The sequence below is a fragment of the Penicillium nucicola genome (assembly GCF_028828085.1).
Source record: "Penicillium nucicola strain IBT 29836 chromosome Unknown utg000013l, whole genome shotgun sequence".
Taxonomy (NCBI): domain Eukaryota; kingdom Fungi; phylum Ascomycota; class Eurotiomycetes; order Eurotiales; family Aspergillaceae; genus Penicillium; species Penicillium nucicola.
In genome coordinates this window covers 44734-58932 of record NW_026643137.1, presented here as the reverse complement: position 1 = coordinate 58932, position 14199 = coordinate 44734, and the positions used below count along the sequence as shown (strand labels likewise).

The 14199-nt window shown below is 46.3% G+C and overlaps 3 protein-coding genes across 3 annotated transcripts; 1 reads left to right on the top strand and 2 right to left on the bottom strand.

Moving 5' to 3' along the window:
* Positions 1 to 2499: 2499 nt before the first annotated feature.
* Positions 2500 to 5693, bottom strand: N7511_011265 (reverse transcriptase; the record flags this gene model as incomplete). The annotated part of the gene is made up of 3 exons (XM_057133642.1): positions 2500 to 3666; positions 3717 to 3929; positions 5022 to 5693. 3 exons carry the CDS (start codon positions 5691 to 5693, stop codon positions 2500 to 2502), a joined length of 2052 nt encoding a protein of 683 aa, XP_056978599.1.
* Positions 5694 to 5730: 37 nt separating this feature from the next.
* N7511_011264 (uncharacterized protein) lies at positions 5731 to 6042 on the top strand (the record flags this gene model as incomplete). The annotated part of the gene is made up of 1 exon (XM_057133641.1): positions 5731 to 6042. The coding sequence occupies one exon, from the start codon at positions 5731 to 5733 to the stop codon at positions 6040 to 6042; it is 312 nt and encodes a 103-aa protein (XP_056978598.1).
* Positions 6043 to 8333: 2291 nt separating this feature from the next.
* Positions 8334 to 8807, bottom strand: N7511_011263 (uncharacterized protein; the record flags this gene model as incomplete). Its single annotated transcript, XM_057133640.1, has 2 exons — positions 8334 to 8593; positions 8684 to 8807. The coding sequence occupies 2 exons, from the start codon at positions 8805 to 8807 to the stop codon at positions 8334 to 8336; spliced, it is 384 nt and encodes a 127-aa protein (XP_056978597.1).
* Between the last annotated feature and the right edge of the window lie 5392 nt (positions 8808 to 14199).

Here is a 14199-nt window from a genome sequence, read left to right as displayed (position 1 = left end):
TTCTTCATAACTGGAAATCGACTTTCGTATGACAGAAGGTGTTATTTCTGGCGGGAAAGATTGAGTAGCGGCTGCATGACGTTCGTATTCATTATGCAAAAAGCCAAGTGCTTTATCCAAACTGTCATTGGGTGCTTGTGGATCTAAGATCCTTTGCCTTTTCGCACGGGGTTGTGGAAGCGGGTGAAGGCGGCGTGTCACGTTCGCGCCTGATGAAACATGCCGGGGAAATCCGTCCCTCGCGGTATCAGAAGGCCCTGGAGAGACCAGTTCGGTAGCGGTAGCGGATACCAAGAGACCGCGATATTTCTGGCGACAGCTTTGGCGACAGGTATCGCACGTTTTATACCGCGGAGATTGCCACGGGCGATAGCATTGAGAGCAGAGAGCACGCTGAGAAGAGGAGGCTAGACCAACAGAATGTCCGATAGATTGTATAGACGTGGAGCCCGGTGCCTCAGCGACTGCAAGTGGATGACGACGGCGCCAGTGATGATGGCCCTTCTGGCGGCAGGCGTCGCACGTTTTATATAGCAGCGGCTGCCAAGGTCGTTTGCATGAGGAGCATTGAGAGCTCTGCTCCCAAGATAAGGCCATAAGAGCGGAGCGAGTCGGGAATGGAAGGAGAGAATTGTATAGGGGGGTTAGGTAACCTTGCCGTGTATGGCAGGCGGGGCATCAGGGCATATGAGAATGAAGAATAACAAAGACGTGGCGGTATACAATGGAGACGGTAATATTTACAGAGCACAGATAGTAAAACGAGTAACATATTTGGATACGGAAATTCTTGAAAGGCAGCAGTGAACGTGGAAGGCCCAAAGTTGTAGAATAAAAGCATAGAAGTAAAAGAAAGTGCTGGAGGCACGCGAAAGTATTGGTGTAGATTAGGGCTACGTAGGCGAGGCGGAATGACAGGCGAATAGCAAGAAGAGAGCAGCAGACAGTCTGAATGTCGAGGAAGCAGCACTGGCATAGGCATATTATTGTGATAGCGGACTGAAAGGGTATACGGCATAAGATACAGGGATGATCCTGGCAAAGCATGCAAAGCACGATGATCAGAAAGCAGAGAGACAAAAGAGGCAAGCGAACACGAGAAGGAAGAAACGTGACCTGGGATCCAACCATGACCAATGAGAGAGAGGCTTGGCGGGAGGGTAGGGTGTGTGTCTGTCGCTGCGTTTTTGGCAGCGTCAACGTCGGCGTTGCGAAGCCGTGGGGTTGGTAACCCCTTCCACTCCGTTCCTTCGTTTCAGGGCACTGTATATTCGAATATATACTTCTAGGATGATCCACTTTCTGATAAGAACTTAGAGCCTTATCACGGATTACCGAGGCCTATTGTCGCTCCCGTTGTTAGGCTGCCCTATCCCATAGGGGCGGGACATGACTCGGATTAGGGCTTTGAAGTTAACTATAGGGAAGAAAAAGTGGACCCTTAAACTATTTTCCAGGTTTTCCCGCTGGGACCATCAAACCCTAGTAGAAAAAAGGGGCGAGCTAGAGCAGAAAGAGCTTAGCGCCCGCTAGAACTCCCGTGCAATGATCACACTGATTTGTTGCCATTGATCAGCGTAGGAATGAAAAAGAAAAGGAGTCGAAGCTCCGTACGTGGCGGAAGGACGCAGAGAAATTGGCCGCAGATTTAGCCAATAATGGATTGGAGGAAATGGCTGAAATTGAGGATGATGATGAACCTGAGGATGAATATTCTTGTAGGCTTATTGACGGGCTCTATTTCTATGATTTTGGGCTTAAAGAATGAGCTAGAAGTTAAAGAAATGAAGAATTTGCTTTTGGATGTTAATTGCAATAGGCCGTGGAACACCCCCTACCCGAGAGGGTGGGGGGTTTTCGTGACACGGCTATATCTCGATTGAGAGGTTTCTGTGGGCCGCATGGTTCTTGCGCTGCTTCTTTTGCGTGTTGACCCGCAATCTCGGTGCGCAAAAATCCATCTGAGTTCTATTCGGACACCTCCTCCCACAAGCTGCTGGTTCAGGTCGAGGCATCCTGCTAGATAGATCTGCCCCGATGGCATCTATGGTCGCCTAAGCGCCTTCAGCGCTGCTTGACTGTCTACGAAGATGATCAACCCATTCTGCGCCTGCTTAGCCTATGGATCTGTGCTGCTGCCCAGAACCATCTCAAGTGCCATCTCGATGGCTCGAAGTTTTGCTGCATATACGGTGGACGGAATGTCGCCTCCCATTTGATTATGGGCATGTTGGTCCTCTAGGTCGACGACTGCTGCCGCTCCGATCCTTCCATCAATTCCGCTCTCATCAGTTCACAGAATCAGTGGTCTTTCTCTTGGGTCTTTCTTCAAGATCCGGTCATGATGGTTGACCGCAATTTCTCTGTCCTCGATACGTCTGGTGGGGCTTGCCATGGTGCCAGAACGAATCCCTTTCGACTCTCCCAGTTCCTCTTCAAAGTTCCCAGGGGAGTCGTCAGGTATCCGTCCGTCTTCCAGGCCTGCGCCTCCATAGATGTCTATCCAGCCCAGTCTCTCTCATATGGTGTCCAGGCTCGTAACATCGTGGGCGGGACCGCAAAAAGCGGTCCTCTCCGTAGTCGCAGAGCCGTTTCCTTTACCAATCGGTTCATGTGAACAGAGATAGGCGGTAGGTGAAGTTCTACGTTCAGTGCCTCTTCTGCCGTGGTTCTGAAAGCTCCGCTGATGAGGCTTGCTGCTTGTTTTTGTACTGCCGTGAATGACAAGCTGATTTGGCGTGCCTTGTATTTACTGATGAGCATAGGTTGATACCACACGCAAACCCCAAAGAGCATCTGCGGGATGATCACTGCTTGGTAGATCTTTCGCGTTGCATAGAGTGAGGCTCCCCTCGTTGAACCTGCCAGGCTGCGTAGTGCGTGGGGAGAGACGCCGGCCTCAGTCAGCGCTTTCTCGCAGTGATGGTGGAATTCCAGGCCTGGATCCAGCCAGTAGCCGAGGTATCGCTCAGCTGTCCTCGTCGCTGTCACCGTGTGACCTCGCAGAGGAAGCGACGTGCATCGTGGGTCGACTTCTCTGGTGTTCATAAAATGCACCAGTGCATATTTCTTCTGATCAAAAACTGACGCATGTTTCTCGGCCCATTGGTCGGCTTTGCGACATACCGCTCTGAGTTTCTTGACGGTTTCGCGTTCACCGTCTCCTGGGTTTAGGAAGCAAACATCGTCGAGCCACCTGCTGCTAGTCACACCGGTACCGCAGTTCTCAACGAGGTCTGCGTTGTAGATGAGATAGAGAATCGGTGAGATCGGCGACCCTTGAGGGATGCCCGTAGGTGTATTTATTCGATCGGACATGCCTTCGGGCATGCGAATCCTTGTGCTTCGATCGGTCAATAAGGCTCTCACCCAGGGAACGAAGTGTCCCATGCGTCGTTTCTTGAGGTTGTGTAGTAGACGTTCATGGGCGACATTGTCGTACGCTCCGGACACGTCCAACATCAGCAGAGATACCACAAAAAAGCCCTCTCCCCATGCGGTCTTGCTTCCATCAATGATAATGTGGATCGCATGGTCGGTGGATACGCCCTTTCGCCCGCCTAGATGCGTTTGTGGGAGTAAACCGTGGATTTCTGCTGCGTAGCTGATCCGTCGCGCGGCAACTGCCTCCAGGACTTCCCGAGCGTGTTCAACCACACGACAGGTCTGTAGGATATTGCGAGCTGGTAGTCACTTTTGCCTTGCTTCCGAAGCACCACCGTGATCGAGCGCTGAAAATGTGACGGGTTGTAGCCTGTGTTTATGCATGCATTGAATAACTGAACCACCGTTTCCAGAAGCACCGGTATCTCGATGAGCTTATGCCAGAGAGAGTTCAGTATGCCGTCTTCTCCAGGTGTTTTCCCTGCTTTCGCTCCGTGCACCGCCTCCTGTATCTCTTGAGCGATGACTGCTGGAAAGTCGGTCTGCTGTGGGTACCGGAATGAGTCTGTCGGATAGATCGGCTGGCGGTGGTTTTGGGAAGAAGGCAGTCCAAAATGCCCCGGCCTTTTGCTCTACTATTTCCACAAGAGTCCCGGGCGTGTGGGGATCTTGTATTTTCAACGACCTGCTGCACTTGGCGCCGATGCGCTCTTGACCAGGATTTCTTGAAGCGTCGTGGACTTGCCAGGGCCGTGCTTTTTGGTGTTTGTTCCTCTCCTGCCCGGGGGCCAAATTTGTGCGTTCGCACCTGTCCCAACCATCGCTTCCATAACCCCTATGAAACGGGTATCAGGCCGTAGCGCTTGAAGTTACGATTACGATGGACTAATTCACGAGGTCGTAGGACCTCTGATTGGCTTGATATTTCAAGTAAAGGTTTTTGGCAAGAAAAGAGTTGCATCCTTTATCCCAGAATCCCACAACTCAATGCGTATTAGTCTCTTCCATGAGATATTTCATACTATATACGAGATTCCAGGTAAGTTGCAACTTATCTTGGCGCATTAGCGTGAAGTTTCTGTGCGATAACCATATGGGGCGAAACTGCAAATTTTTTGACGATCCAGTGTCACGTGAGAGACCCGAGGGTCTTTCTGCTCCTTTGCGTTCTTAATTCTTTCTCTCGTGCATACGGATATGGAATTTCATCAATTACTTTGCTGCCCTTAATCGTTTTCATCCTTGTCACGATCATTCATATCGAACGGAGCGTGTATTCATGCACGTGATCAGTATCTCGAAAATCCCCCCACTTGGGCACCAACGACCACGTGCGTGTCTGCCGTGAATGAAAATGTGAAGGCTGGCAGAAACTTATTCTATATTTTGTGAACTCTTCTCTTACCTTACAGCTAAGTACAAAATGCCGGAAAATGTTTGCAATCCTGTTATTTCGCCTTTATTCTCCGTATTAAGCTTTGATTTCAGATCGCAACTGCAGCAAACCCTACAATACTTGCGCCCGGTTATCAACATGACATGAATAATCCAGGCAAAATATCTATCTCCGACAAGGGACAAGTGCGAATCATAAAAAAAGGAGACGAGAAGAGTTTCAAGGTGTACTATGGTCCTACTATCGGTATCGATGTATCAGCAGGAGACCAAGTGGGGGTATTCTCGGGGGAAGTACAGTTGACGATCGAGGGCTCAGAGTCGGATTGAAAGAAGTAAGGTAAGGTCCCCCAAGCTGCATTTTGACTTATATCCAATTTCAAGGTCATATGGGCGTCGCATTCCGGATCGAAAGGGAAGACCAATTCGACATTTATGTTCACTTGTTCTAATAGCTGTTGCAGGTATTTCGTCATATGGGAGCTCGGACCACATTGACGCCGGTATTCAGCGTCCTGAGGGCGGTCTTCAAAGAAGTCTTTGGTCGGAACATCGTACTCTTGAACCATGGCAGAGAGATTATCGTTCTTCAAGTCCATCTTGATCAAGTATTCCAATAGATCTGGCTGGTGGTACGTTTGGCTTAGATTGCATATGCCGCTGACGCCGAGTGCCAGCGAACAAAGCACCATAATTTCACGGCCAGGTTCCTTGACGCATTTGATCAAGAAGTCCTTGTATATCTTCAGTTTCTCTCTCATTGACTTGGATGCCCCAGATCTCGTCCCTTTCAAGAGCTCTATATCAGCCAACAGTCTCTTCTTGTGATTTGGGCTAAGCTTTCGATTATTCTTCAGTTGTAAAGCCCACTTTTCAACTTTGGCCATAGCAATCGCTGTTTGAGGTAGAGACATTTTTCTGTTGGCTTATTGTACGGGTTGATAGGAGACGATGGGGGACAATGGGGGACGATGGGAGACGATGGGAGACGATGGGAGACGATGGGGGACGATGGGAGACGATGGGAGACGATGGGAGACGATGGGGGACGATGGGAGACGATGGGAGACGATGGGGGACGATGGGAGACGATGGGAGACGATGGGGGACGATGGGAGACGATGGGAGACGATGGGGGACGATGGGAGACGATGGGAGACGATGGGGGACGATGGGAGACGATGGGAGACGATGGGGGACGATGGGAGACGATGGGAGACGATGGGGGACGACCGACGGGGTGGCGCGCGATCGATTCTTTAGTCTGTTCGAGCACGGTCCTGCACCTCTTCCCGAGTTATCAAAGCCGCCCGTCAAATTTAAGGCAATCATCAGCTTTTGCAGTCGGAAATTGTTTTCATCTAATTCGGCAATCTCCAATTTTTCAGCGACTACTGTATCGTCGCTGTACAAACTACACTCAAGACCTAAATGGCGCCTTTGCGCCAACAAGCTCGCCAAAAGCTGGGCACCAAGCTCATCGAGGGTTGTGAAAAGCTCAGCAAGGGTGACTAATGCCCCCCTTTTCCAAAAGATTTGTCAACCCTCGCTGAGCTTTCACGTAATTTCCAAGCGAGCGGCCCAGGAATCCTAATCTATCAATTTCAAATGCACTTATCTCAACCAAAACGCGATTAAATTCAATAAGCTAAACTCGAGGCCTATTAGGACAAGCATTTCTCTTATGACCTTGAATTCCACATCCAGAGCACCTCGGTAGGGCCCTCGTACGTGGCTGAGAAGGTGCCGGAATATCGCATACCTCGCTAGGTATCGGTGCTAAACCTACTTGCTCTAGCTGTAGCATTAATCTAGAGGCTTCTTGACCTAGAAGGCCTTCCTCTGAAGGTATTTGCCTTGTAGATCTAGCCTTTTTTTCGCTTCTTTTTCTCGTTTTCAGCGCGCAAATCGCTTGTTTCTTTCTCGAGAATAGCCACTGATTGCATTGTGATTTGGCAGCGGGCTCGGAGGGCTTTTTGAGCGCTGTTTTACCAAGGCTTTTATCGAAGAAACTTGATCTTATAATTCGACATAATTCGAGGGCGTTCTGAGCTCCCAGTCGCTACCCCGGCTTGAGGAAGGTGTCGGCATACGACGCCAATATCAGGCTTCGAGAGTACTCGATCAGGGTTATAAGGCACTAAACCAGCGGCCGCAAAGCTATTCATTATAGTCTCTAATTTAAATGCCTCAATTCGTGCAGTCGGACTGGCTTCGAGGAAGTCAAGTTTGTCAATATGATTTTTTCCAACCCGCATTTTTGACCCAATAAGCCGGCCGTACGCGCGCTTTAATACCGCAAAACAGCCAATATCGAGAGGCTGTTAAAAGTGAGACGAGTAAGAAGGCATACAAATTGCGATAATATTGTTTTGATCGCAAATTTGATCGAACTCCGGGGTTGAACAACTCCCGTGGCCGTCAAGTATTAATAGTCTATACATCCCCTTCGTACGCGAAGAAGTAGACGGAATAAAGAGCTTTTTGAGCCATCGAAGTCCGATTTTATCGGACGTCTATCTATCTGGACTAACCTCAAATCTCCAGTCATTCGGAAGGCCGTCGAACCAAGATTCAATAAAGACTTTGCCTTTGAAAATCACGCACGGAGGAAGTGCCCACCCCGTTAAACTTATACACTCAATTGTAGTAACCCACGCACGATTTCTAGGCTGTTAAAGTACTCGCCGACCATAGTATTCACATCTCGTAATAACCTTCGTAGTTGAAATCACGCCCATTGCGAAACCGGTCTCGTCGAAGTTATAGATATCGTCCGGATCAATGCCGTACGTTAAACCCGTTTTTTAAACGAGCGAAAACCATTCAGACATTATCTTCGGGTCTTCGTATTTAGCTCGCTGATAATCGTAAAGTCTCGAAAATCGGGATGTAAGGAGAGGATGCCGTTTAACGAATTTTGTAACCCAATTTTGACCGACTGAAAGAGGATAGGTAGATCACGCGTTTTAAGAAGTAAATCTGCCATTTCTCGTACAGTAGAGGGCGAGGGGCTGCTCCATGAGAATCCATAGAGACAATCCATTTTTGGAGCGAATCCTCTTCAATTGCAGTCAATATCAAGCCATTTGCGCGAGTTTTAGCGCAATTTGTGGTTCTATGGAGACGCGCGTAGAGAGTAGACTTCGGGACGCTATAAACGAGCGCTGCTTGGCGTATAGAGGCAATTTGCTGATAGCCTGAATAGCTAACAAAATCATACCCTCTTGCTCAGTACTTTTTTGAGAGGATTGAGTACGAATTGGTGGCATGGTGGTTGATTGAAGAAGAGAGGTCCAATCAATTGACGCGTTTTTAGGTGGGGTGCGCAGCTCGGTAGTGAATCACGTTACCTGGACGCATGTAGCGATTCCTAAACTAGCGTGCATAAGTCCACGTTTTATCTTTCATAATTTATGCACGTTAAACGACGCTGTATCGCCTTCGTCACAAGAACTATGAGGGTTGTCCTCGGAGATTAAATCAAACTAAAGGATATTAAGTTGAAATGGAGTATTTTGAGATCGATATATTGACTAGGCTTCATATTCGTCTCATAGTCTTGAGCCCTTTCGAACTCTACCTGAAGCGCGCTGAGTACTTTGCTCAGGTAATTTGGGCTTATCATCAAGCTCTTGCTCAGTGTCATTATCGGATAAATCACTCCTTTGCCTCTTAAAACTCTGCTGCGATGGGCCTTGGTCATCATCGCTTATTTCTATCATCTCATCCCGCGTACGCTCATTTACCTCTTCTTCTTGAAGTTCTATCTCATCTTCAATGGCGTATTTCCGGTTGAAAGCAAGCTCATATTCTCAATTGAATCGAGTTCCACACAAAAGAAGCATTAAATCCATGATAGTAATTGAATTTAATGAGCCTCGGCGAAAATGGCAAATATCACGTGCCGAGTTAAACAAACGCTCAACGCCTGCGCCTCCAGCTAGAACGGAAAGGATATTACAAGCGATCCTTTTGAGTACCGGGAACGTATGTTGATGATCCCTCTCTAATTCTCGAGGTGGCATTGCCACTATGTCTATGTAGAAAAGTGATTAGATATAATGATTAGAAAATCAGGGACGTATCAATAGTCATTTGAAATCTGGAATAAATCACTTACCACCGTTTAGATACTTAGCAAGCTCAGAAACTATTGCAGGAGGCTTTCCAGCGAGTAGTAGATCAACCTCATTCGTGGGCTTTATGAGTTGGCAGTTTCAAAAGAAGTCCATTCGTCAAAGACACTAAGCTGAGGAGAAATAGTAGAGAGAAAGAGGACTGGGTCTTGCTATCTACCCCCTCTACCCAATCATCTACGTCCCCACGATCTGCCTGCTTCTTCAGGCCTCAGCCAGCATCCATGTGCCCATGCGTCACAGGCTTTGCGTGTTGTAGACCTTCGATTTGTGAAATAGATTCGTAGAGCTTCTCCTGATACTCCTTCATCCGATCCTCGAGACCTTTCTTCCATTGAGCGGCATGGTCCTTTTCTTCATCTTGCCAATCAGGGCCTTGAACAAAACTCAAGCTTATACTGCGGTGCTAAAAGAGTCCCAATTGCATATATATCGCCGAGATCTTGGAAGTCATTCATCGTATAATACTCCTTCAGCTTGCTTTCAGCTGATCTTAGAGCCTCAGGGATCTGTTTTTCCTCTCCTAATCCTCTTTTTTTCAAAGAAAATATGTAGTTTCCTAGCTCGGCGGAGCATTAAGATTGCTGAATCCCAGTGTGTCGTAACGTCTTGGATTGATACTAAGCGAGGCGCTTTTTTCTGAAGGTTTTGGAAGCAATCGCGACGTATAGGACTTGCATTAATGAAGATAGCGAGGTTTTGGATCTAGATTAGAGATCATTAGTAGAAGTCCGATAAATAGGGCGAATAAGCATTGAATCAAACATTTTTTAGCGTATTTGTCATACTATATTCACTCATTGTTTGGCCAGCTATTCTTGCGCGTTTTTCAGACCAAACGAAGTCGATATTCTCATTTATGGTATTTGCCTTCATCTGATCAAGGAGCTGCTAAATGCTAAGCTGGATCACAGGAGCGAGGTGTGGAATTCGGATAATAATAACATTAGAGCCTAGACCAGGAGAAAGGATAGAATCCTTGAGGGTTGAGATAAGAGTCGAGTTATTCGACGCATTATCGGTCGTACCCGCTAATACTCGCTCTTTAATCCCGCCCTTCTCGAGTAACTCTAGTACCACTGTGCTTAATGAAGCCCTGGTATGTATGTGGGAGAGGTCCAAAGCCAATTAAAACCTCTCGATACTCCCACTCAGTGTTAATAAAATATCCAGAGACTGCCATAAAAGCCTATTGAAATGGGGAAGTCCAGCAATCTAGACTTAATGAGAGCTTTACCTTTGGTGGAAGCTTCTGAAGTATCTCTTTCTGCAGGTCTTGAGCTTTTGACAGAATTCGGCGTTGCATGTTTCTTCGAGATAAAAGAATTAGGGCTGAAGGTGCTTGTTGAGCTATCTGTATAAGAATTAGGAATTCAGGATGCTCGATAGTCGCAAAAGGAAGTCGTAGGTTTGTGATTGAGGCGACTATTTGGTGTTCCCCACGAGCCTCATTAAAAAGTTCTGGAGCGGTATTTGCCTAGTTAAAATAAGGAATTAGCTTCTTCTCAATAACTAGTTATCTGATGCTGCAGAAGGCGTTGAAGACTTGATCGTTTTCCCTTCTCTTACAGGTTGCTCGTGTAAGATGCCGCCGAAGAGCAATTGTTCCTTGTTTCCCAGATGTAGAAGGAATGATAGAGTCCGGATGATTCAAAATCTCCCTACAGTGCTTGAACATCACCTTTAGTTGCCCAGAAATATAATGCGCAACCTGATCGAAGTTGCTCCAGATATCTGCACGGTATCCCTTTCGATCCCACATTTTTGGATATCCGAAGGCTGCTTGCTTTGTGTTTGTATCCACCAGTCCACAAATTTTTCTTTATTGATATCTACGAATAAAACGTAGGTGTTTGTTGGAACTTTGTGCGTTTAAGGGAGAGTTGGATAGAAAGAGGTGAGGCTAAGTTATTTGACTTGCCTAGTGCTAGGGCACGAGACTATCGGATAAAAGATAAGACGAATCATTGAACTCTCCACTCTCCATGAGGGATACTAAATGATATCAAATAATTAAGACATAAGTAGTTTAACAAGTGAAGTGAAGTGATTTAAAGTGAGAGAATGATGAGATAAATAGCAAAGGCTTCTACTAAAAATATTTTATTGATTTTCGGCTTAGGAGTGCGAATGTGATCTGTACAATAGGAGCTTTCTATTAGCTTAGACTATTCTCTATTATTTACTATGAGCAAATAGATAGAAAAAAATCAAGATTTCAAAGGACTTCTAAAAAATCAGCAAAATGTACAAAAGACCTATTATCGCATGAATATATATTTCTGTGAAAAAGGACATTGAGCAATCTGTAACATATCCTGTAATTTGTTATAGTTAAGCGGCAGCAATTGAAGTATAGATATTACGTTAGTAAGTTTGGATATCTTGCATCTTAATTGTACAATTTTGGAGGCCAATTGGGCCGGCTCATGCCCCGGTCTAAATATTGGTATATTGATCCGTAAGACTGCACGTCTTTCTGGCTGTGCTGATGCCAGGAGCAGCGGAGGTCTCGTGAACGCCGAACCGAACCTAACGTACCGTTCGAAACCTACATCTTATATGTGAAACGCTAGCCATGAATCTCTTTTTATTGAAGATTGGCTAGCTACTTCAATACAGCAAGTGAGCATGTTCCTAGCATTGAGATGTCTGCGGAGTATTCAAACTGCATCTCTCACTGAGGACTTGGTTTAGAATGTTTAGGAAGTTACATAGTCTATGGAGTTACCTCAGAATCGTCTCATTAATATACCGGTGAGAAAGACTAAGATTGCCTTGGTTTCACTAGGAGATAGTATACTAAACAGAAGTAAACGAGAGCCATAATCTATCTAATGATGCATTTCCACCGAATAATACATTGAAAAGACGGCTGGTGGAGCAGAGCGTATCAAATGTAGCGTGAAAAAAATACAGTTTCCATTCAGAAACAACAGTGTGTTCATTTAGCATTTCCTTAATCAAATAGTAGAGCGATAAGCTCCAGCAGTTTGAGGTAAAGAAATCGCAGTGCAGGGGATTCCCTTCTAACACCGAAGATAATTAACATTCGGTATCTCCCAGAGAGACGCAGCCCTTTCACTTTTACATCCGCGAAAGTCGTTTCCATGGTTGAAAAACCCAGTGTGCCCCTTCAGTCTTGCCGTCAGTAATTATGGCGTAGTTTCTAGTTTTGTCTTCTACAAAGACGCTGCATTTCTCGTAAAGGGAGAGCTCGTTTGCCTCGATCCGCAAACTCGGACGCTTCTTTGCGAAGTCTCTGCCGAGCTGATCCAACTCACGGACTAGCCAACCAGCTTTGTGAGTGGCAGGGGCGGCTCCGCTATCTTTTATGTCTTTGAACTGCTCCCAAGAGAGAACGATCGTTTCCCCTCTTTCAGACAGGATGACTTTTATCGAGAGAAATACATCCCTCACGGTAGCAGTCTCCATTTCCAAAAGCGGCTTTTTTTCTTCAAATTGCTCAACCTTTGTCCTTTGACAATTTTCCTTTGTGTTGCCATACTTTCGACAAATATTGACAGAAATCTTGCGTTCGAGGGAATCGATTTTGCTGTCTGACCAACCGGCATCACGTAGTGCACGAATGGCTTCGTAGCCATACTGTACAAAGCACCTCCAGGGTATACTATCCGTGATACCCGCATCATGTATCTCTATGTCTATACCATACACAATATCGAGCACGGTGAACTAGAGCCACATTAGTTGGCCCAGCTCTGTGAAAATATTAAGACGGACCTTTTTGCCTTTCAATCCTAAAAAATAGCGTTTTAGGAACCCAGATGCTTTCGTGACTGCATTTTTGTCAGGAATTTCAAATCTTGCGCAGAGTCATATCAACTGACTTTTCATCTCTGATTACCAAGAAAGCTTTCAACATGGATCCGCTAGGGTCATGCACGCTATGAGTTAAAGAGCCTTTGACTTCTGGCGAGTGATAGAAACGATAATAATGAATATGATATTCTTCATTCTTATAGAGCAAGCGGGGACGAGGGGAAACAATGGGGGACGATGGGGGACGATGGGGGACGATGGGGGACGATGGGGGACGATGGGGGACGATGGGGGACGATGGGGGACGATGGGGGACGATGGGGGACGATGGGGGACGATGGGGGACGATGGGGGACGATGGGGGACGATGGGGGACGATGGGGGACGATGGGGGACGATGGGGGACGATGGGGGACGATGAATCAATACCGTTCCGCCCCTACGGGGGTTCTCAGTTGGCTCATTGAGTTTTACCGCGATAATGTTTGGGATTGTAGCTCAAGAACGCCATCGGGTAACCTCCGTCGTTCAATCAAAGATTTTTATTGCCTATTACAAAAAGTTGCTTAGTCCTTGCATTCATATATAACCACAACCTATTTCCCTAAGATTCCAATCTTTAATAGAATTAGACCAATATATTATATTACTCATGATGGACTCTCCTCTATTCGAATCGAAATCCAATTATCTTCGATATAGCCACACTTTTGAATTGACTACATATTATTTTTCGTGTTTTATGCAGTTGAAGAGGCCCGCTCGACAAGAAATTTTGTGGCAGCTAGAGCTACCTAAGTTTCAACTGAATATTCTTAGACAAGGTGAGTCTATCGTTTTTGCTATTATATGCAATAATAATGGATCCCGAAAGAAAAACAAACAGACAGTGAAATAGTTCTACCTACCACTAGGCGAGCGGAAACCTCGAGGAACGCAAGGCTCACATGGAGAAGACCTGGCGGTGAAATGAAACAATCTATTAAATCTCAAGAATTAGGTATGGTCTCCTATCATCGCGATTTCTTCTTAGTCTAACCAGGCTGTTTAGAGAGCACCGAGGTATCTTGGCTTGTTACAGGCTTGCGAAAGAACCTCGCACATTTTCATGATGCGATTCAGCGAGCCAAAAGCTTAGATGAGACGGAATTAGCCATACTAAAACGGATAACATCCGTGAGGCAGGGTGAGGAGCAATATGAGAACAAGGAAATTGGTAGGCTTATCTACCTACGTTTGTATCAAGTGATTAACCACAACAGTAGACCCAAATAGCCGTGTTGATTTCTTACATGTTACATAAATCAAGTCATCTACGTTGTGGAAGACCAAGAGACCCAAACACCTTGAATGGGTGTAATCACTCATGCGTCCAGGTATTTTTTGCTTTTTAAATTAGTCTTTCAAAGCTCGACTGGCTGCTGGATTTTGCGAGCCATTAAAGTTGCAATGATGTTGTAGGCCCTATATCTCAATCTGGATTTAGGACTGCGGCCCT